General features: G+C 37.8%; 1 protein-coding gene across 1 annotated transcript in view; it reads right to left on the bottom strand.

Moving 5' to 3' along the window:
• Window positions 1-17,658, bottom strand: part of LOC144424365 (uncharacterized) — a 35,494-nt gene extending 17,836 nt beyond the window's left edge. Inside the window, exons 1-7 of the mRNA XM_078113599.1 lie at window positions 17,425-17,658; window positions 15,617-15,732; window positions 5,420-5,561; window positions 3,966-4,092; window positions 2,971-3,425; window positions 1,559-1,733; window positions 339-430 (exon numbers count right to left, since the gene is read on the bottom strand). Coding sequence (XP_077969725.1) covers window positions 339-430; window positions 1,559-1,733; window positions 2,971-3,425; window positions 3,966-4,092; window positions 5,420-5,561; window positions 15,617-15,732; window positions 17,425-17,475 — 1,158 coding nt within the window. The 5' untranslated portion in view covers window positions 17,476-17,658. The remainder of the gene's footprint in view (window positions 1-338; window positions 431-1,558; window positions 1,734-2,970; window positions 3,426-3,965; window positions 4,093-5,419; window positions 5,562-15,616; window positions 15,733-17,424) is intronic.
• Between the last annotated feature and the right edge of the window lie 3,586 nt (window positions 17,659-21,244).

The following is a 21,244-nucleotide window of genomic DNA, read 5'->3' as shown; positions in this document are numbered from 1 at the left end:
TATGTACCCTCTGCTCTAACATAGCTTCTTCAACCATCAAATTTCCTGCAACAAAACTGGCTAACTAATCTCATGAACTGGTAACATGGACTGATATCCGAAGAAGTGGTGCAACATATGATGAAGGTGTCTTATTGGCTTTCGTCTTCGCCAGGATAAGTAGCAATATCCTCTCCTACCATAGTAAGTTCACTCCGGACAAGACAATTGTCACAAGACAATCTCAAGTATAAAGATTTGATAATCAAATTCGGTATTCTCAGAAAATGAGTCCTATATTTTAAATTTGCGTTTTTTTTACAATGCCACTGTCCTGATTTAAAGTTATAATAACTTACATCAGTATATATTGCCTCAGTCTGTCTTCCAGATGGAGATTTCTTGCTTTTTCTTGTAAATTCTCGAAGCAAAGCCGGTGCTGCACGAGACCCTAGAAATATAAAAGCTGATCAATTTCTGATTCAGAAAATATTTTTGTTTTGATACTAACTAAATTAATTTTTCCATGTACAGTGACTTGCACCCCAAACAAGGTATTGTAGAAACAGACGCTATTATCTAACGATATGTAGGAGGAGGAGGAGGAGGATTTACATATTTTTCCTGGGGGAGAGGAAAGTCGATAAGACGGCTTATCCATAAACGAGCTACTATTACTTGGAAGGACAAGAATAGTTTCAGTTTGCCATTGCACTCCCGATATATTATACGCTGGGTAAAGCGCATGTGATTTGAACCGAAAATATTTCACATCTGACACCAACACAGTTATGTATAATGCTTTAACCACTAGGCCAGCGGTTTCAAACTGGGGGCCCACGGCCCACCAAAGGGGCCGCAGAGCAGTTGGTGGAGGGCCACCATACTAGACACTGATTTCACTTTTCTCCTTAGACAAAACTCTCTCCGTTCTCCTTAGTTTCATTGCTTGATAAGGTTATTTCACTTCGTTGAGAATGAATTATTTGAAAATAATGGATTTTGGAAGCTACCAAGCTAAATAACACTATAAATACCACTGAAGTAATAAACAGCGGGGACATGAGTGCTATGCTAAGCCTCCGAAAGTGAGGTACAAACCATGAAGGTTGCGAACCACTGCACTAGGCCCTCGTGCCATTTGATTGGTAGTAACCGTAAATACAGTTTTTAAGACACATTTAAATCAAAGCATAAGTGGTGAAAACAAGATTGTCATTGAGTACAGCAAAACTAGCAACAATTTAATGTCATGTACTTAATGAGAAAATGTAAGAGACATTCAGATAAAAGTCAACATTGTCTTGCTGGTGGAGACGTATGTTCTTCAACTGTTTTTGGCGAACCGGTGCGTACTTGTACAGGTTTCAATTTTATCCTTAAGCTATCCCCATCCTTCAGGTCTATTTTGTTTGCTCGTCCGTTGATGTTTTGTTTTATGTCAGATTGGCCACAATAAAATTGATTGGTTGATGTCGTAGCAGAAATGAATCAAACCACCAATAATTTATAATTCATAAACAAACTTTTAGTGCCCTATCAAATTTATGTCATAATAAAAGTTGTAAACCCATCTCACCAGACCATTTTAAAGTTTTATTTCTTTTCAGTAGCGGTTCATCTTCTTCTAAATTTTCTTGCGTCTCGTCCGCTTGCTGAGTAATGTTTTCTTTGTCTTCCTCTTTTGATGAGTCATCGCCTTCTATCTCCTGCATGACCTCCATCATCGTTTTTGAGTCTTCTTCGACTGCCTCCTGAGAAAGAAAGAGAGATTTATTAACAATAAGAACAGTCAAAACAATAATGTAATTAAGCAAACATGAACAATGTGTTTTTGATATAGACTCGAGAAAAAGGCACAGCCATATGGTCATCAATTCCGGCCCCCAAAAGATTTTTCTTCGTCCTGTGTAAGTATATATGGTTTTCAGTCCTGGACTGACTGTGTAGACCAGAGGTCCCCAATCCAGGGGACGCGACCCCAAATTGGGCCATAGTGATAAGTTGCTAGGGTTGCAAACAGGTCATGGGGTCGGTGGGGTCGCTGAGGTATTGTAGAGGAAGGATGTACAAAACATCTAAGATTTGACGAACCATGTTAATTTTAGCAGTTTGTATAATGGCTTACTGTAAAACAAGCCTATAGGCATCGCATTATGACTATGCTTAGGCTATAGAAAATCATCATACATTCCCAGAGACAGGAAATGTATTAAAATTGAACAGTGACCATTCCTAATAAAAGAAATTTTCAAACTGTTTTGTTTTTGCAATTTCATCATTTTTAATTTTTGATTAAAATAAAAAGTTTAAATATTTTAGCTTATTTTACTTAATACCACCACATGACCAAACTCAAAAGTCCAGGGAAAGAAGCTCTAAAGTTTCGTGAAAATATATATATATCGACCTGGGGTCGCACTGGACAATTGAAAGTTGTTTTTGGGGTCGTCCTGAGAAAAGCTTGGGAACTCCTGATGTAGACGATATATTCAAATCGGCGGTGTGGCGCATCGTGATAAGCATTAGGAATACGTTTGCCACCGCATCTCTGATTATTTTGCGTGGGTTCGCAGTTCGAATCCTGTGGGAAATAATTATGTGAGAGATGATTGCTGAACTCCTCGCTGCCGCAGGGTGGTTCACGTAACCGCTGGTCGGTTACGGCTTCCTACACCATCAAGTCCAGGCATCTGAAAACAAAAATACCTAGCAAACAAATACTATACCCGACATGGATTGGTTATTGAACGAGAAGCCGTGGTTCCTCATATGAATACGCCTGTCAGTACAGATGGGCATTGAGATGGAAATCAGTAATCAGTAATTTATTTTTTCACCATTTCAAAGCACACAATGTGAATACACAATGTGATTGTGAAAAGTTAATTAAGAACACGTTTAGCAGCGTCACATATCTGCAGAGTTGTTTGTTTGGTGTTTTATCAGGGGGAAAAAATCCTGCAAAATCAGCATAACGAGCTTACATACCTCAGATACATCTGAAGCCAATGATGTTGAAGATACCCCGCTTCGTAAATATTTCTTATTTTCTTTATTTTCAGTCGACTCAGTGCTTTGTTGCACCCCCTCAGTTACAAAAACATTGTCCGGTTGGTTAATCACAGGTACGAGTTCTTTTATGGGGCTAACGGGGGTGAAACTACCTTTGGAATTCCGTGGGACCTTGGGTGGGGGAACTTTCATTGTAGCTTTCTCGTCTATTTTTTCAATTTCAAGGGAAACAGGTCTAGTTTGTTTTTCTTCAATTTTAGGTAATTCCCCCTCCCCATTTTCAGTTGATGGGTTTCTGTTAAGACTTGCTGAACGGGCAGGGTTCTCTCGGAAAGAGACCGTTGCAGCAGCATGGTCTGTCCACAAGGGGGCAGTAACGTCCATTTCTTGTTCATGTTTTTTCACAGAATGATGCTTGCGTTTGGTGAGATCTGTGAAGAAAATATAGTAAGAAGAAACAAAGATAAAGCAATAGATTATTTGAAGATATTCTAGGTTAAGTGGGTTGTTCAGAGTGATAAGCATGTAAAAACGTTGCATGGCGCTCCAGAAGTGTGTGTACCAGTATTGAGGTAACTAATTGTGTTTGCCTACTTTACACCAAGTTGTGTAAAGGGACTGAAACCCATGGGCAGGGGATATATTCACTTGGCTAATACAGACAGTCTATGAACTCATAATAGAACTAAAATAAGGGAAATCGGAATTAAATTATGGACTAACCATAACCTGGTACACATACTACGGGAGTATCGGATAATGTACTGGTAAGATTCAGCTCTTTTAAGTCAGTGGTCAGCAAATTTGATGTACTACGCCTCAAATAGGAACATTGAAGTGGATGGTTTTAGGACTATAAAAGATTTGTTTGCGAGCCGCAGTTTGCCAACGACTGTCTTAAGTAATGTCTGCTCACCGGCATAGAATTTTTTAGCAAAAAATATGCAAAAATTATAAAAAAAATCTCTTACGTGACAGTTTGTTTATCAGCCCATGAGATCCCCGTTTGCTGTGTTTGTGTTTTCCATGTTTTCCTGGGTCGTCTTGATGTTTGTTGATATCAAATTGTGAAAGAGGAATGAGTGTCATTTGGCGTGACTGTAAAAATAATTCATATTTGCTTAGTTTGCAAGTCAAGAGGATGAGATGAACCATTTCTTTGAACAATTCCAACATTAGAAACAACAAAACCAGTGCTTGGTTATTCAATACTTAACAATCAAACGACAGAAAGATTTTTGCAACCATTAATTGGTCAATGCTGCCTAGTCAAATAGCAGTGCTTGGTTAAAATAGCCATGACCTTACCCAGGTGGCAATAAATAAGGTAGGCCAGTGGTGTGCAAACTGCGAAAGAAAAATTGTGCAGGCAGCTACAGTTGAAACGCTATCCCTTCGAAATTAATCGTTTTTCCCCTTTATAAGTAGAAAATACGGTAAGTAGGGATGCATTTTACCGGTAAATGCCCTAATCCGTTCTAAGCTACACAAAACTAGGACATAATATTTGTATAAATTATAATATTAATAGTTAAAACATGTAACAAATACATTTTTGAATTAGATCAATGCATAATTAATAGAAAAGGTGCCCGTGGAAAGAACAGAGTAATACCGAATAAAAATTACGAATTTCACCCAGTTATTTATATCTGACCCTACTGTAATAAAGGTTGCACACCCTGAGGTAGGCAATGCTGATCGAGAAAAGTTCAAATTATTACAAAGTTAGACCCTTCTCAAATATCAATGCAAATGTACAATATCAATGCTAGTACAAACCGATCCTTGTTTTTAAAACCGCTTGATATGGCCAAAATATTAAGTTCATTCATCGTTTTAATGAAAATATGTTTGTGTTTTGCTTGTTACTATGTAACGACTTCCTCCACCACCAAGTCCATGCATCTGGAACAAATAAATCGATCGACACAAAAATCTATGCTATCCTAGTTGGACAATGACGACCTAGCAGTTAAATTGCTACATTAATTGTATTTGCATTGCAGGTGACACGTCTCGAGTACAAATTCGAGTCCGTAACCCAGGGTGTTAGGAATTGGGTAGCAATGATGAACTAAAAATATTCTGGTCATTTAACAGATGGTAGCTCACACATCGTTAGATATCAATGGCTGCATGTACATGTCATTGCTTGTAACAAAAGATGCAATTTAATTTTGTAATAAAACTAGGTAGTACTAGGATATTATGTATCGTACTGCAGGTCCTTTCTTTTTGTCTATTTTTCATTTCGAATCCGTATATGTCTGTTGCAACAAGGATGTTTGAACACAATAGCATTAGATATTCGCATTTGATAAGATTTTATGTTTTTATGTTAAATTATGATTCAATAGAAGCTAACAAATACACTTGCTATCATGTGGAAGGAATTATGGTATCACCATAAAAAAATTCTTACCCTAATAACTACGCCTCCCAAATTTACAAGATCATACACAGGATTCGCAAATGCTAAAGGACGAGCCTTTCGCAAACTGAGATCTGCCATTCCATCCAAACTATCCATACTTGTTCGCGTTCTAACAGAACTACGATTCGATCTGAACGGAGATAATTGTGGTTAAAATAACTAATCAGAAAGAATATTACAGGGGTGGGCAATTACTTTTCTATGTAACTTACAGATAATAGTCTTGGTTGCAGGACTGGAGGTTGAAAACTCGGTGCTCCTGAAGTATGCCTACCAAGATGGCAGACACCGGAACATAGTATGTGTACCAGGTTAGGGTTAGGCCGTAATATTATTACTTATTTTAGTTCTATTATGAGTTCGGGGACTAGCCAAGTGACTGCCATAGTATTTGTATCTGAAATATTGCCTAACCCTAACCTGGTACACATATTACATTCCGATGTCCGCCATCTTGGTTCGCATACCTCAGGAGTACCGAATACTCAATATGAAATTATAAATAAAAGAAACAGTTTATTTACAAATAACTAGCATTGGTAACAATCGCCTGCCTGCTCATTTCACTGATGTAAGGCAATAGGTATTTGCCACATGGGAAATTTATATCCCTAAAACTATAGTCAAAATTTATGCAGGCACAGGTGGGCCGGATGAAACACTTTGATGACCTGGATCTGGCCCGCGGGCAATTTTTAGCCCACACCTCGAATACTACAACTACTATTCTCTCTGTCCTTGTGTAAGTGGATGTGCACTTACCGCAGCAAGTAATAAAATGTTTATATTTTGGGTTGTGAGATTCATCTGACTAAAGTCAGACAATACTACTATTATAGAATAGGATTTTCATATTTATCCCGGGGGAGAAGAAAGCCGATAAGACGGCTTAACCATATGACGAACCCAACCTTTCGTCCGGTTACCATTTTAGTTAGTTATCAGTGTATTAGTTAGTTATTTGTTTTCGGAAGCATTGACTTGATGGAGGAGGTAGCTGTAACCGACCAGTAGATAAGTGAACCACTTAGACAGCGAGGAGTCCAGCAATCCTCTCGAACATAACCATCCCTTCATGGGATTACAACCTCGCTGACAAGCATATTCCTAACGCTTAGCACGATGAGCCACCATAAAATAACATGAATAAGAATTTATGCAAGGGTCTTGCTGCAAACTAACACACATGTATTGCTGTATTAAATGGATTTTTCAAAACTAACTACCTATCTATCAATAATACTTTTTCGATGTAGGATCTGTATGTATAGAATGCAAAGATGCTGTAGCAAGAACATAATTTTGCAATATGCAATTTGATATTGAGTTTCCCGAAAATAGGACTGGGTCTTATTTCAATTATTATCTGAAGAATAGCACTGAGGCTTATTTTCGGGGGTGTCTTTTATTTTCGCCATTAAACATTTTCCTCTCTCACACATTTTAGATTAATCATTTAAAACCTGTTCTTGCTATCGACTAGGTCAAAATAAATTTTGTGCTCTAGACCAGTGGTTTCCAACCTTTCTATCCTGGCGGACTGGTAAAATCAAATAAAATGTACTCGCGGACCGGCAAAAATTGAAATGAGTGGAACAGAAAAAAATAACTTATATCTGCGTAATGTCGGGCAATCACTATGATTTTAGAGAAAAAAAAAGGTACACTTAAACCATTTCACACGAGGAAAAACTATCAAATAATGTGCCGGCCAAAAATTGAAATGCGTGGAACATAAAAACATAACATGGAACAGCGTGGAACATAAAAAAAACATAAAAAAACATACATTTGCGTAATAAAATGCAGTACTGGGCACCCATTATGCGTAAAGGGGCACACATATCACCTAAAAAACATGTACATGCTAAATCATGTACAAACACAATTAACTCGAAAGTTCGAATTTTGCTACTGTTTCGTTTCTAATACAGGATTGCAAACGAGGCATCAAAAAAGGTTTTGCAACACGTAGCTCTGCAGCGGCTCATAGTCAATTTATTTGCTTCGTTTTAATTAAAGCTAGAAGTAACTGGTTAAAAAATTCGGACAACTGCTTGTTGCTTGATTACTTAGCGATGGGTATTCGTTATCAAGAGAGCTCAAGAATGAATTGTGACAATGATTTTTTATAAATCTGGACTGTGAAGTAGAGGTTTCATCGGGTTCATCATATCAATCCCATGAATTCGTCATGCAGTTGATCGACGCCCCAACAAAATGAATTTACATTACAATGATAAAAGTCATTTCTAACTTGGCACCGAGCTCAAAACCTTGCTGTGCATCACCCGGAAAATATCTCAGCGGTCCCCGCTTTTGTTGCGCGTTTCGTGACCATCTGAAGGGTCACAACAAGTTCATATCTTGCTGGGTGTCATGGTGAAGCTCAGGAATATTATACTGTTCCTGGCAGTTTTTTGGTTTGAGCAAAGAAATATTCATAACCTTTTATTTGGATGGTAATATTGATCAAAAAAGCATGCAGAAGGGAAAAATCACGCATGTTGATTTTCAGGTTTCTAAATCTTGTGAGATTTGACGGAGCGCTTTCGCCATGAATCGGAACCGAAAAGGCGAAAAGTGTGATTACTCGGAGAGAAATTGCGTAATAAACCAACGTAACTTCGTCTTTTCGGCTTCGGTATAGCGATTCAGACGGTAGAAAAACGACAAAATGAAATTTCTCGCGGACCGGCAAAAAACCTTCCCGGACCGGCGGTTGGGAACCACTGCTCTAGACTAGATCTTATGTCAAGGTGAGGCCTTCTATTAATTTCATTCCTAAAATTCAGGCCAGCTCTTCTTTTCAGCCCAGGTCTTATTTTCGAGAAAACACAGGTGCTGCTATAAAGCAACACAAATGCAAAGCAAGGATCAGAATACCTCCAGAATAGTAATCTTTATTTCAGCTCTAGCATACTTCGATCAGTTAATTAGATTGTTTTCAAAATTTCTGCTCTGCACTTCAGATAAATATAATATAAAAACTCTTAACCACCCTAAAGTTACTTTGAAGCTTTACTTTCCTTCATTGTATGAAGCTTGCTAAAAGTCTAAAATAAAGTAATCAAAATACCAAACATAATTTATTCCAGACTAAATTTGAATATTTAATTTTCTTTCAACATATATGTATCCCACTTCAGATGAATATAAATAACAATAACCACTTTGAAGGTATTTATAGTATCAAAACAGGGTGTCCATACAGTCAGTTCTCAATATATCTTAACCAGGTTTATTGTATTTTATTCAGTTATTGTTCAAATATTTGCACTTCATTTAATACATCTGTAAGGGCCGAAACAAGGGCAACAAACAAAAAATTTTAAGACTTGGACACGCTATAATAAACATATTAATAAACAATGGATACAATTAATTACAGACCATTTTTTATATTTAATTCGTTTTCAAGATTACTTTTCTGTGCCCTGGATAAATATTTCATAATTAAATATCTACACTTCAGAGCTACTTTGAAGCCTTAACAATTCCATTGTGCCTGACTTGCCAAAAGCCTTCTAAACACTGCTGTCAAAGAGGCGTAGGTGAGGAAGTGACATTGCATCATAAAACAAACAAACTTTGCTGCAAATGAATAGATAATGATAACATTCAAGATGCCGGTGGCTATAAGAAAGCATATATGTAGTTGATAATAACGAGGACTTGGAATTTCAAATGAAATATTCGAATTGAATCGATAAAATTATTCAAATCGCTGCCATCTTGTTTTCTTTTCGCCAATGGTCATAAATTCCCCGATTTCTTTTATCAAAGTCATATTTTTTAAAGCAATTCTGACATAGGATTATTTTCTGTAGTGTGTGGACATTTAGCAATCTGACTCAGTGATGCATTCTATGTTTTCAGTAGTTCATGTGTTGACAGGACCAATTACAATGAATAAGTCGCATACAATTACTTATCTCCCATTGACTCCCAAGTATTCGAGATTCGAATCGAAAAAAATACTCAATTTGATTCTTAAATCATCAGGTATTCCAAAATGCTCAGCCCTAATAATAACATAATGTGGTATGCCTGATCTTATAATCCACAGAATCAAGTCCATGTTTAGGAAATACCTGGCCAACTAATCTCATACCCGACATGGACTGGTAACTAGACGAGAGGCCGTGGTTCGGCATATGATGGTAAATCCTATCCCATGTCACATCTGGACCAATGAGTCATGGCCCTCTTCCCTTCAACAAAAAAAAGTTATAAATTCAAATCGTTTCTAAATAATTCATTATTGAAAACAAATCAGACTTTCTGTTAGGATAGGATTTACATATTTATCCCGGGGGAGAAGAAAGCCGATAAGACGGCTTAACCATATGGTGAACCACAGTCTCTTGTCCGGTTACCATTCCATGTGGGGTACGGGATTAGTTAGTTATTTGGTTTCGGAAGCATGGACTTGGTGGTGGAGGAAACCGTAACTGACCAGCGGTTACATGCGGCGACAAGGAGTCTAGCAATCCTCTCGCACATAACCATCCCGGCCTTGGGATTCAAACGTGCAAACCCACACAGAGTAATCAGAGGTGCGGTGGCGAGCGTATTCCCAACGCTTAGCGTGATGAGCCACACCGGCGCGCCACGACGCTGTTAATGCTGAAGTTATCTTGTTAACTTTTCAGGATATCACAAACTGAATTCTCAATTGGCCTGGCTTTCCTATATGATAGTAGTTCAGCAATTGACACATTGGCTTGTTGCCGCATCATGCTACGCATCAGGAATATGCTTGACACACCTCTGATTACTCTGGCTCCCTTGGAGGATATTTCTATATTTGAGAGGATTGCTGCTTATATTAACTTGATATTTTCAAACTTGTGTATTACCCAACTTTGAAAACCAAACAGGTTTTATGACTGTTTCCGAGTTAAAATCAATTTACTTTTCTGGTTAACAATCTACTCTCTTTTTCTGTGACTCAGCGGTTTCTGCATCTTGCTTATGCTTGACACCGTACCTCTAAAAGGTACCCTGAATCTCTTCAAGGATGGATATTTTTATGAGTGGAAGGGTTTCTGCTTATATTTCTTTGCTATTTTCAAACCTTATAACATGTGTATCAACAAGTTTTTGAAAAACCAAACAGGTTTTATGACTGTTCCTGAGTCCACACTAAAATCAATTCACTCTTTTTTTATGTGGTTCGGCGGTAGATGCACCATGCTCATGCTTGACAGCAGACATGGGCAAACTACGGCCCGTGGGCCAGATCGGACCCGTTGAGTAGTTTAATTTGGCCCGCCTGATGCTGCTACAACCAAACTAAAACCAAATTCTGATGTTGAGCTATGAAATAGCTGAAGGAATTTGTTGAGATTGGGATTAAATTTAGTTTTGCAATGAGGCTCATTGTTTTCCACTTTGGCTTTTGTAGCACTGTAAATATTTTTCGTACAGTGTAACTTTTTATGTCACATTTATATAGCCAACCTAGACTGGGCAAAAAAATTTTGCCCCTGGTCCAAAAAACGTGCCCACCCCTGCTTGACAGTGTAACATCAATTTCCTTTTCTGCCTAACAAATACCGCACATTCTCATGAATGACATTTGGGAATACTCTTGGCTTTCTGCCTTGATTACCCTGCACGTGTTCACAGGTTCGAATCTCTGAAACAAATAACTGACTGATTTCATGCCCATCTTTGACCAGTTCACCATATGGATAAGCCGTATCATCTGTTTTCCTTTCCCCCAAGATAAATACGTAAATTCTGTCTTCAATTATGTAAAGTGAAATTAATTCTTATCCTCTCTGATGTGGAATATTTTTAGGGAGAAGTTTCCTCTACTTCATATTATCGTTTTTCAAAAACAGCACTGTAGATGCTTTAATACTCGCCACACCAATGTCTTCTAAGAGATTAGTCACTGTGATGATTATATAATAATTATTACACAGGATATGAGACTGATTCTATTCACATAAATGATTCGAAATGCCATGTATGATCCTATGATAAAGTGTTCTATTTAAATGTGGGCCGACACTGATTTATACATGTAAAAGAACAACTTCCTTTGGCAGTGTGTACAATTGTTGACATCAAACGAATCACCGGGACATTTGTTGCTCAGGTGTACTATTGGTACTCCCGTACTATGTGTACCAGATTAGGGTTAGGCCTAAATTTTATTCCAATTTTCCTTATTTTGGTTCTATTACAAGTTCGGGGACTGTTTGTTTTAGCCGAGTGAATATACCCCCTGCCCATAGGTTTCAGTCCCTTTACACAACCTGTTGTAAAGTAGGCGAAAAAAATTAGTCACCTCCTTATTGATACAGACACTTCTGGAGCGCCGTTTCACAGATGATATTTACCCAATTAAAAGAGAATGAAAGGAAGCAATGCTCAAATATATGGACAAAAGTCAAATATCATATATAAGTGTTCCCATTTATCAAATAAAAGTGTTTTTATAATGTGAAATCGGTCCCAATCTTTCCAACCATATCTTTTCGACCACAGTGGTCAAAGTCAGGTTATCAGCAATTCAACATTCGCATATCATACTAAGCAATACTAATAAGTCTCGATAGCGTGGCTCATCGTGCTAAGCGTTTTCAATACAGTCGTTACCGCACCTCTGACTACCCTGCGTGGTTCACAGGTTCGAATCCTTTGCGAGAATAGTTATGTGCGAGAGGATTACTGGACTCCTCGCTGCTGTAGGGTGCTTCATATAATCGCTGTTTGGTTACGGCTAGGGCTGGGCATTTTCGAATACCTTGTGATTTCAGAATCGAATCGAATAATTTTTTCGAATCGAATCTTGAATACTTGAAAATATAAAATTATAAGCGACTTTATTATAGTAATTGGTCCTCTCAACAAATGAATTACTGATGACATAGAATAAATCACTCAGATAGATTACTGAGCGTTCACACAGAATAGCAAACACGTTTTATCAATAACTCACTACAGAAAATAGTCATATGTTAGAATTTCGTTGAAAAAATATGACTTCAATGAAAAAAAAAATTGAGAAATTCACCTCGACCATTAGCGGAAAGATAAAAACAAGATGGCGGCGAATTCGAATTTTAAGTCTGAACCGATTCGAATAATTTACTATTCGATTCGAATATTCGATTCGAAATGCCCAGCCCTAGTTACGGCTTCCACCACCATCAAGTCCATGCTTCCGAAAACAAATAGCTAATCCCATAACCAACATTGACCCATTACCGGACAAGAGGCCGTGGTTCACCATATAATCAAAATGTATACAATTCGAGAAAAATCAAAGTACCAGCCTTCCATTGATTTCAAACATCTTCAAGTACTTGATTTTCAAATTGATTCATTCATTGGCTGTGACAAAATCGATGTTTTGAAAACAACAAAAAAAACAAGAACCCAACAAGTCCAACAACAACCCAAATTAGCAATTGCGAACCATCCTAAAGTGGCGAGAAGTCCAACTATCCTCTCAAACATAATTATCTCCACATGGGAATCAAACCTGCGAACACATGCAGAGTAATAAGATGCGCGGAGGCGAGCGTATTTCTAACGTTTAATAAGATGCGCCACACTGTTCAGAACACCGCCGAGCTGAGTTTGGTAATCCTTGTCTCCAAATCAAATCAAATCCCTGGGACGAATGAAAGCTCTATTATATAAAGTGTGTGCACACGCCATTGTCAAAAATTCCCATTACAAAGTCTACTCAAAAATTACTTAAATCCTTAAAATAGAGTTGTTTTTTATGTATTAACCTAAATCACATTTAAAGTTTTGGTCATCTCTGTCTGAAGTCGGTAGTCGAGTATGGATTGAGATTTTTGTTTTGGAAAGTTTTGTAAGATCAAGTATATCAGCAAAAAAAAATTTTGAAATTTAAATCAATTGAAGATTTGCATTTGTGATTCTGAAATTCTACCCTCCAACTATTTGTAGAAATTGATGCAAATTCTACTAGAATATTTTCACGATGTTTACACAAACAAAGTCATGTATACCACTGAAGCTGCTTGCTATTTTTGAAAACACCGAAAATTTTGCCGTTGGACATTATTAATTAAAATTTCAATTGAACCAAAAAGTTAGGTCAGCTCTGAGTTCAATAAATTGCATTATACACAAATGAGTAGTCGATGACGCTTGTTACATAATAATCCTATTCATCACATACCACTATGACTCAACAATCATGAGAAATTTTTTTCCAGGAAATAGCCTGACACTATTCAAAGTCTGCCTGATTTAATCTCTAGCATGTAAACCAAAAACAAAACAATAAGAAAATTGTATCAGTGGTCCTCTAAATTGTGATTTAAAAATGGCTCTTTAGAGTGTCTTCTTAGTGTACCAATATGGAGATAACTAATTTTGTTTGCCTATTTTACATTGAGTTGTGTAAAGGAACTGAAACCTTAGCCAACACAGACAGTCCCTGAACTCGTAATAGCACTAAAATATGGAAAATCTGAATAAAATTATGGAGTACATCAGGGGTGGGCAACATACGGCCCGTGGGCCGGGTCCGGCCCGCGACGAGATTTTGACCGGCCCGCTGACTGTATCCAACCTCACTCTGTAATGTGGTCCAACGCATCATTCATGAAAGTTGCCGATCGCTTTACTCTCACCGCACTGTCAGTGCGAGCTGGTGAAGTAAACAATTGCCTTAGTGAACAAACAATTGCGTTAGCACACTTGTTGAACAAACAATATAAGGTCAGAGCAGAGAGCGTTGTAAACACTCCCACTACTGTTATCAGTTATATTTATATTTAGATTCTAAATATTTTAGAAATTACATTTTATATCAAGTTTTATTAACCATTGAATATCCCAAGAAACGTAAAGTTAACAGAGAGTGTCGAACATTTAACAAAGATTGGATACTGAAGTATTTTTTGTAATAATCCGGCCCGCCAAGGGCTTTATTTTTTCACATCTGGCCCGCCGACTAGAGAAGTTGCCCACCCCTGGAGTACATAGTACCGGAGTACCCAATTAGTTACACCACTAGTTTTCAGATCTTTCTGAATTAGGTTGGAATGAGTTAGGATACTAACTTGTTATCAACCCACAATAATTTCCAGATTTATTTCTTTACCTGGGTCACTTAAATTTATCTGGGTTAGGTTAGTATTTGATGGGCTAGGTCAGTGTTTCCCAACCCGAGTCCGCGGTCTCAAATGAGTCTGCAGAGCGTTTAAATGTTTTTGCGAAACTTATCCATCAGCCAAGTTACAATTTACGTTAAAATTTACATATAACATAAAAAGCAATATTATACTTTAATTACAATTTTAATGAGTACTAAATCAAGTTGTACTTTCTGGAAATTTATAGCAGATAACAATTCTCAAGATCCCAAAAAATATTCAACAAAACTGATTATAATCGGGCCATATATTCTCACATTACTATGTTGGCAAATTTCCGTGGCATTTTAAAGAAGTAATGCTTTCATCTTGTCATAAGTCGACGCAACCGCGAGCCATGAACACAATTAAAATAGAAAGACTTTTCAAATTCTCGTCGTTATCATGGATTGAATATTGTCAACACAAAAAGCCAGTTATACACTAAAAAAGTCGGCTCTTTTGACAAACGCGTTATTGCGGCGAATTTCCAATTTTGAAATTCGTTAAAATTCTGTTGTGTTTGGTTTTATTACTTCTTCACACAGGATACGGTTGCAATAAACGCACGTTGAGTCCGCAAAGGTTTTTGCCGGTGAGAAAATAGTCCGCGACCAAAAAAGGTTGGGAAACGCTGGGTTAGGTTGTAACAGGGTTTCCAAACCTTTTTATGCAGCCGACCCCTATTTGTGAATCTTAGTTTTGACGGATCCCATCTTATGCCATATCAATTCCTGTGCCCAACCAACAAGATAGGATAATGCTTAATTTATAACACAACAACACAAATGGCATTAATGTGATGAGGTTGCATTAACTGCACAATTTATCGATTCTTTGAGCAATTTGTAACAAGCAAAATCATAGGCAAAGGAAAGGAGGTACCACAAGAATTTCCATAAACGGTTTGGTTTTTTAATGGTGCCTCAGTGTTGAATGAAACACAGACCTCAATATTGGCTCGGTTGAAATAAAATCCAGGTTCATATTCAGGAAAACATTTTTACTTCTGTTCACATTCCCCACCAGAAAATTGTTAAAAACTCACCCTGTTTGAAGTCTCTGAGTGTCAATCTTAACGCTGACTTCATAGTCGGTTTCATTCCAATCCGAGGCCAGGTCCTCAAGTGTAGATCCAATATCACTCGCAAACGTGTCCATAAACTAAGATATAAAATGGGAAAAAGTAAATACACATGGAAGTCTAGTGGCTGAAAGAAGTATTAACGAAGAGTTAACTATGATAATATCTTGGGTTCAAATCTTATCAAGATTCCAGTACTTGGAAAAGTAGATACACACGAAGCATGGTGACCTAGCGAAGGGCTATTCGACAATTTGGCGCTCCCGAAGTATGCATTCAATGTCGAGAAGCAGCTGTGGTCCAAATTTAATATAGGAAAGGTCTGGATTCTGACCATGGCCCGCGAGTTAAGTAGCCCAGGGCAAGTGTTTCCCAACCTATAAGTCGAAAATTTCATTTTCTACAAAAATTTCATTGTTCATTTCATCTTCAGTGTTGAAGTGTTGCTCAATAGTTCACATACGGGGGAAGTATCACAGCCTAAAAACTTCTTTGTCACACTTATTCTGTTTTGCTTAAATAAAATCACGCCACGATTTTGAAACCTTGCTGATTGTGAAGTTTTTTATTAGTCTTTCAATCATGCGGCCATCAAAGTACCAACTGCCATTTTGTATTTGAGCATATCCTTGGGTGACAAGATTTTGCAAAAAATATTCATTAGAAAATTTGGGTCGCTTGATAAAAAAGGTTGGAAACCACTAGCCTAATGGTTAATTATGATGACATTGTGGCCCACCACATCACCTAAGGTGTGGCTACCTGTGCACAGCCTTATTCAGAGCGAAAGCTGGTGGCAGAGTGGTTAAAGTGTTGGACTTGACTATGCTGCCATTGTAGGTTCAAATCCTATGCTCACCACTTCACCCATGGTAAAATAAATTAAGAAGGCAATGGCGGACTGGAAAAACTCAGGATCCTTCAAAATATAGTAACTCTCAATTTATCAGTGGCTGCTATGCACAGCCTAGTTTGGGGCAAAAGCTGGTGGCCAAGTGGTTAAAATGTTACACTTGACTATGCTGGCATTGTAGGTTCAAATCCCATACACACCACCTTACCCAGAGTGTGGTTGTTTGTGCACAGCCTAATTCAGAGCAAAAGTCAGGTGAACTAAAAATGCGCCTCTTGATTGTTGACTAAAATATTTTAATGTTTTTGAATGGAAATACTTGTATGTTATTACTTAAGTAAAATTACGAGTCTTAATTGATTCCAATCTGAAATTATTATATTGAAACATTTTACGATTTAAAACTTTTTGTCCATTTTGCGCTTTTTTACGAATGGCGCCCATGGCCAAAATTCCCTCTAAGGTGCGCAACTACGCAGTATCACCAGATCATCTGCGCTGTAAAATCTCTTCTTTTTCAAAGCGTTTTTAAAGCATGGCTCGTTAAATTTCCTAATGCCTAGCTAGAATGGGCGTTCCGTGTTTTAGATTCAAACATGTAATTTGTTCGCATTCTGATAATATAATATACTGTTGCAATATTTCACAAAGTTTGTAAATCATTCCGGGCTCTGCTCAGCATTGGAATGTATATGCTCAGTAAAAAAACATTTGCTCAGTGTAGAACTTTCTTAGAGGAAACACTCCCCATGGCACAAGCAATGACTGCAGGGACTGCCATACCCTAGATACGCATACGCCACTGGTATTAATACACAAAAATACAAATGAACCCCCCCCCCCACAACTATAAATTTCACACTCCACCCGTGGGATGACTTCCTCCCCGGTGGTAAAACCTCGCTTTGGGGATACTCACCCCGGTATAGGCGTCTGAGTCCTCCATATTTGATGGCCCTTCAATGCTCATTTTTCTTTGTTCAAGAGGAGTGAGTTCAATATCTTTATAAATCCAAGCATGTGATATGAGTTGCCATATTTAGGGGTTTAGTCCAGTGTGCAGTAGCTACAATAAAAGTATATTTCAATGCTAAAATTGAATTAATGCAGTGAGCAGGCATTAAAATGCATTTCTGTAAAAACAAAAAATGTAGATTAAAATTAAATATGTTGACGACATAACTTAGAAATCTAGATTTCAAATCCCGTCCCCGTCACCTCACTTGGAGTGTAGAACCGAGATTTTCAAGATCACACCGTATTTATATTAAGAAAGTTTTATAATGTTGCACATTTAACCAATGATGTTTTTGTGCCATAAACCAGGGGGTCGCAACCTGCGGGCCAAATGAGGCCCACAAGGAAAATTTGTGCAGCCCGCGAAGAAGTTCTAATTTTGAATGAAGTGAGGCCCGTGGAACGAGATTTTATTTTGTTTAGTCTAGTACAGACGAGTAATTCCAATTCTTTTGCGCTGTAAAGTCTAGGTGAGCTTAAATAACGGCTACGTAAACGAGAATATCGTCAGAGACCGAAGACTTATCGATCGAAAGTTAGGGGATCCACCAAAACAACACTCTTACTCCATAGTGACACCTTGTGTCCCATCACTAATTAATTGATAACTCGCTAATTATAGGGCATAATTCGCCCAAAATCAATAGGCTTCTGGTACGAGATATGATGAATGCACATGCAGAATCTGCAGCAGCTCCAATCTCGCTTTCGTGAGATATCGCGTGCATCTGAATGACAGACAGACAAACAGACAAATACCTATCAACATACTTACCGCTTAAAATCGATAAGTAATAATAGTCAGCCTCTTCACTGGCTCCATAACACTAAAAGTTTGAGAACCCCTGACATAAACTATCAAAGAGCAGCAGAATGTCCGATGTAGTCTCTCTCGATGTCCCCTTCATTTCAACAGATTTGATCATTGAATGACAAGTTCTGATGTAAAAATTACTTTTAGGAAATGGATTGGTATTTTAGCGACGTACTAACGAACAATTTATGTATTATTTTTATTGGAAAAGTTGCGATTCCACGTGAGCATTATTCACGGTGTGCCTTGCAACCTATGCGCTGCGGATTGGACAAACCTAGGTTCCGAGGTTAGTAATTCTGGAAAACGCGCGATTTCCTTTTGATATTTGAATAATATAACCGCAGTACATTTAACGTTAATCAGTGGTTCCAAACATTTTACGTTCGTTATCGTTACCCCTACATTAAATACCAAAAACTCAATTCCCCTTTTCATGAAAAAAAAAACAACAGTATCGTTCTCACTTCACTTCACGATAAAACTAACACCTGTTGCATCCTCGGATCCGAATTTAAGATGTTAAACTTGCGCTAGCTCTGCATTTTAGCCTACCGTCTATACGGCGAAGTATTGTTATTATGTCCCCACGAACCGCGTGACTAGGTGCGAGCATTGAATGTCCTGCTTTTCCACAGACTGGTTAAATGTACGGGAATTACAAACTGAATTGTTAAAACAGTAAACGTAGTGGATTAGGCCTTAAAATTCCCAAATTACCCCCAGTTTGGAAACCATTGTGTTAGATTGACGTAGTTAACATAGAATATTTATTATATAACTCTCTCTCTCTCTCTGAACTAGTAAAGCGAGTCGCAAATAAGTCAGCGATAAATGAGCTACCTCCATCAAATGAAACAAAGCTGTCTTAATTGTGAATAAAAAAAAATTATGACTGTCATACTGCAGGACCGGGACATTAAAACCTATCGGTCGGGACAGAGGGACTGTCCAGATAAAATCTGGACTTATGGCAAGCAGGGACGTGTCAAACTTTTCTGCTGCCCGGGGCGAGTTTCTGAAACTGATGGCCCTTTTACCTCACTTTAAAAATAATTCGGGGGATAAACAAATTATAGATGTTGTTATACATGAGAATAAAGAAATTAAAGTTCAAATAATAGTTGAATGTTTGCATTATTATTATTTAAATCATCAAACTAAGCAACAAACTCATCCCTATAACGTGCTGTCCGGGGCGCCTGTCCTATGGCCCGTGATGGTAAGCTAGTTATTCATTATCTTTATTTCTACCCAGGCTATGCACAATCTGATTCGCACAGCGAAGGCCGTAATACTTGAGGCATTAACGCTGCATGACCCTACTTGAGCGGTCTAGCGAGGAAGTACTTGACATTTGCATGTGATTCATGGTGCGCGTATCGACCAGCTGTTAGGAAACCGCGGTGATGAAACTAACTAACGATGAAGATATATAGGCAAATGACACAAAACAAGGAAATATATTATATATCAAAACCATATATTAGGTCTTATATTAATGTTATAATTTATCAATCTAGTGAACTGCAAGTCGATTCAGATAATCATGATTCCATCATTTTTGAATAATCTATATTTAGCATTTTTTTTAAAATAAAAACGTGTTATTTTAAGTAAATATATATCAGTTTTCAAACCTTGTATATATAAAATTCTCGTATTTATACTTTGTAATGCTGCTTTTGATAAATGGAAATAAAAGACTATCCCCCCCCTCAAAAAACCCCTAGTGGTATTTTTCGAAAGCAAATTGGAATACCCCCCCCCCCCCCCTGTTTCCTTTTCGGAGAAACACGGGGTAAATTAGGTAGGCAATGCTGAGAAATTCTGATCTCTCGTCAATTCGTCAAAAAGCATAACATGTCCCTATTAAAAGGCAATGGTAACCTAAAATTTGCTGTTTATCTTGGTTACTTTGAATTTTTTTCATACGTGCTTCCTCTTTTGACCTTTTTCTGTCTGTTCGCCATTGAGAGGTTTTGCTTTCGACATCATTCTGACAGCCTTCGAAATTTTGCCGGTGCGATCAAACCTTAAGACGCCGAAAATCGACGACTCCCTGGCATTGTTACGTAACAAAACGATTTGAGCAGAACTAACATCAACGTTATAAGATTACTGGTTTTGCAATTCAGCTTTTGCGGCTTAAATTTCTTAATTCTAACCGCTTGGGCCCCTTTGCGCTGTGGGCCCTCCCGCGACCGCGGGGGTGGATGCTACGCCACTGGCTTCCACATATCGCTGGGTATCGGTGACTGCGTGAATCATTAAAAGCGATAGACGATAAAAAAAAACGCGTCAATATGCAGTGTATTGAAAGTCTTGTCAGTTGGCAGTTTTTATGAAATAAAAGGGTCGTCTTATCAGCGAGAATGAAAGTGACTTTTTTCTGAGGTTTAAGAGTCTGTTTCTTAATAACTAAATATATTTCTGTGAGGCTAATTACTTATTCTTTTTATGTACTCTTACGACTGTGGGTCCTTATGCGTATAAAGCAAGGATGTAGTAGCAAGAATTAAGATGACTAGAGATAATTCCTTTTTTTTCATATGCCTCTGCTCTGGCGGATACGTATGCAATATAACGCAAGCAGGCTGTAGCAGGAATTAAGATGACTGTTCTGTTTGATACAAGAGTTTGCTGAACAGTAATGCAAATATATTTCTGTAACGTTCCATATATACATGCCTTTGCACCAGCTTTTCTAACTGATTCAAAAGTCTTGCTGTATTTTGCCATGAATATATTTCCATAACGTTCCTGTTAGTCACACACTAACGAAAACTAGGACTTTACTTTATCTATGCTTGATTGATGATCTGTCTATGCTCGGTCAATTGTCAGCCAGGGATAATATATCTTCAACCTACTTTCGAGTCGTATTGTGACGTAATACCCGAGGTGT

Source organism: Styela clava, chromosome 6, assembly GCF_964204865.1.
Source record: "Styela clava chromosome 6, kaStyClav1.hap1.2, whole genome shotgun sequence".
Lineage (NCBI taxonomy): Eukaryota > Metazoa > Chordata > Ascidiacea > Stolidobranchia > Styelidae > Styela > Styela clava.
This window is presented reverse-complemented; position numbering and strand designations above follow the sequence as displayed.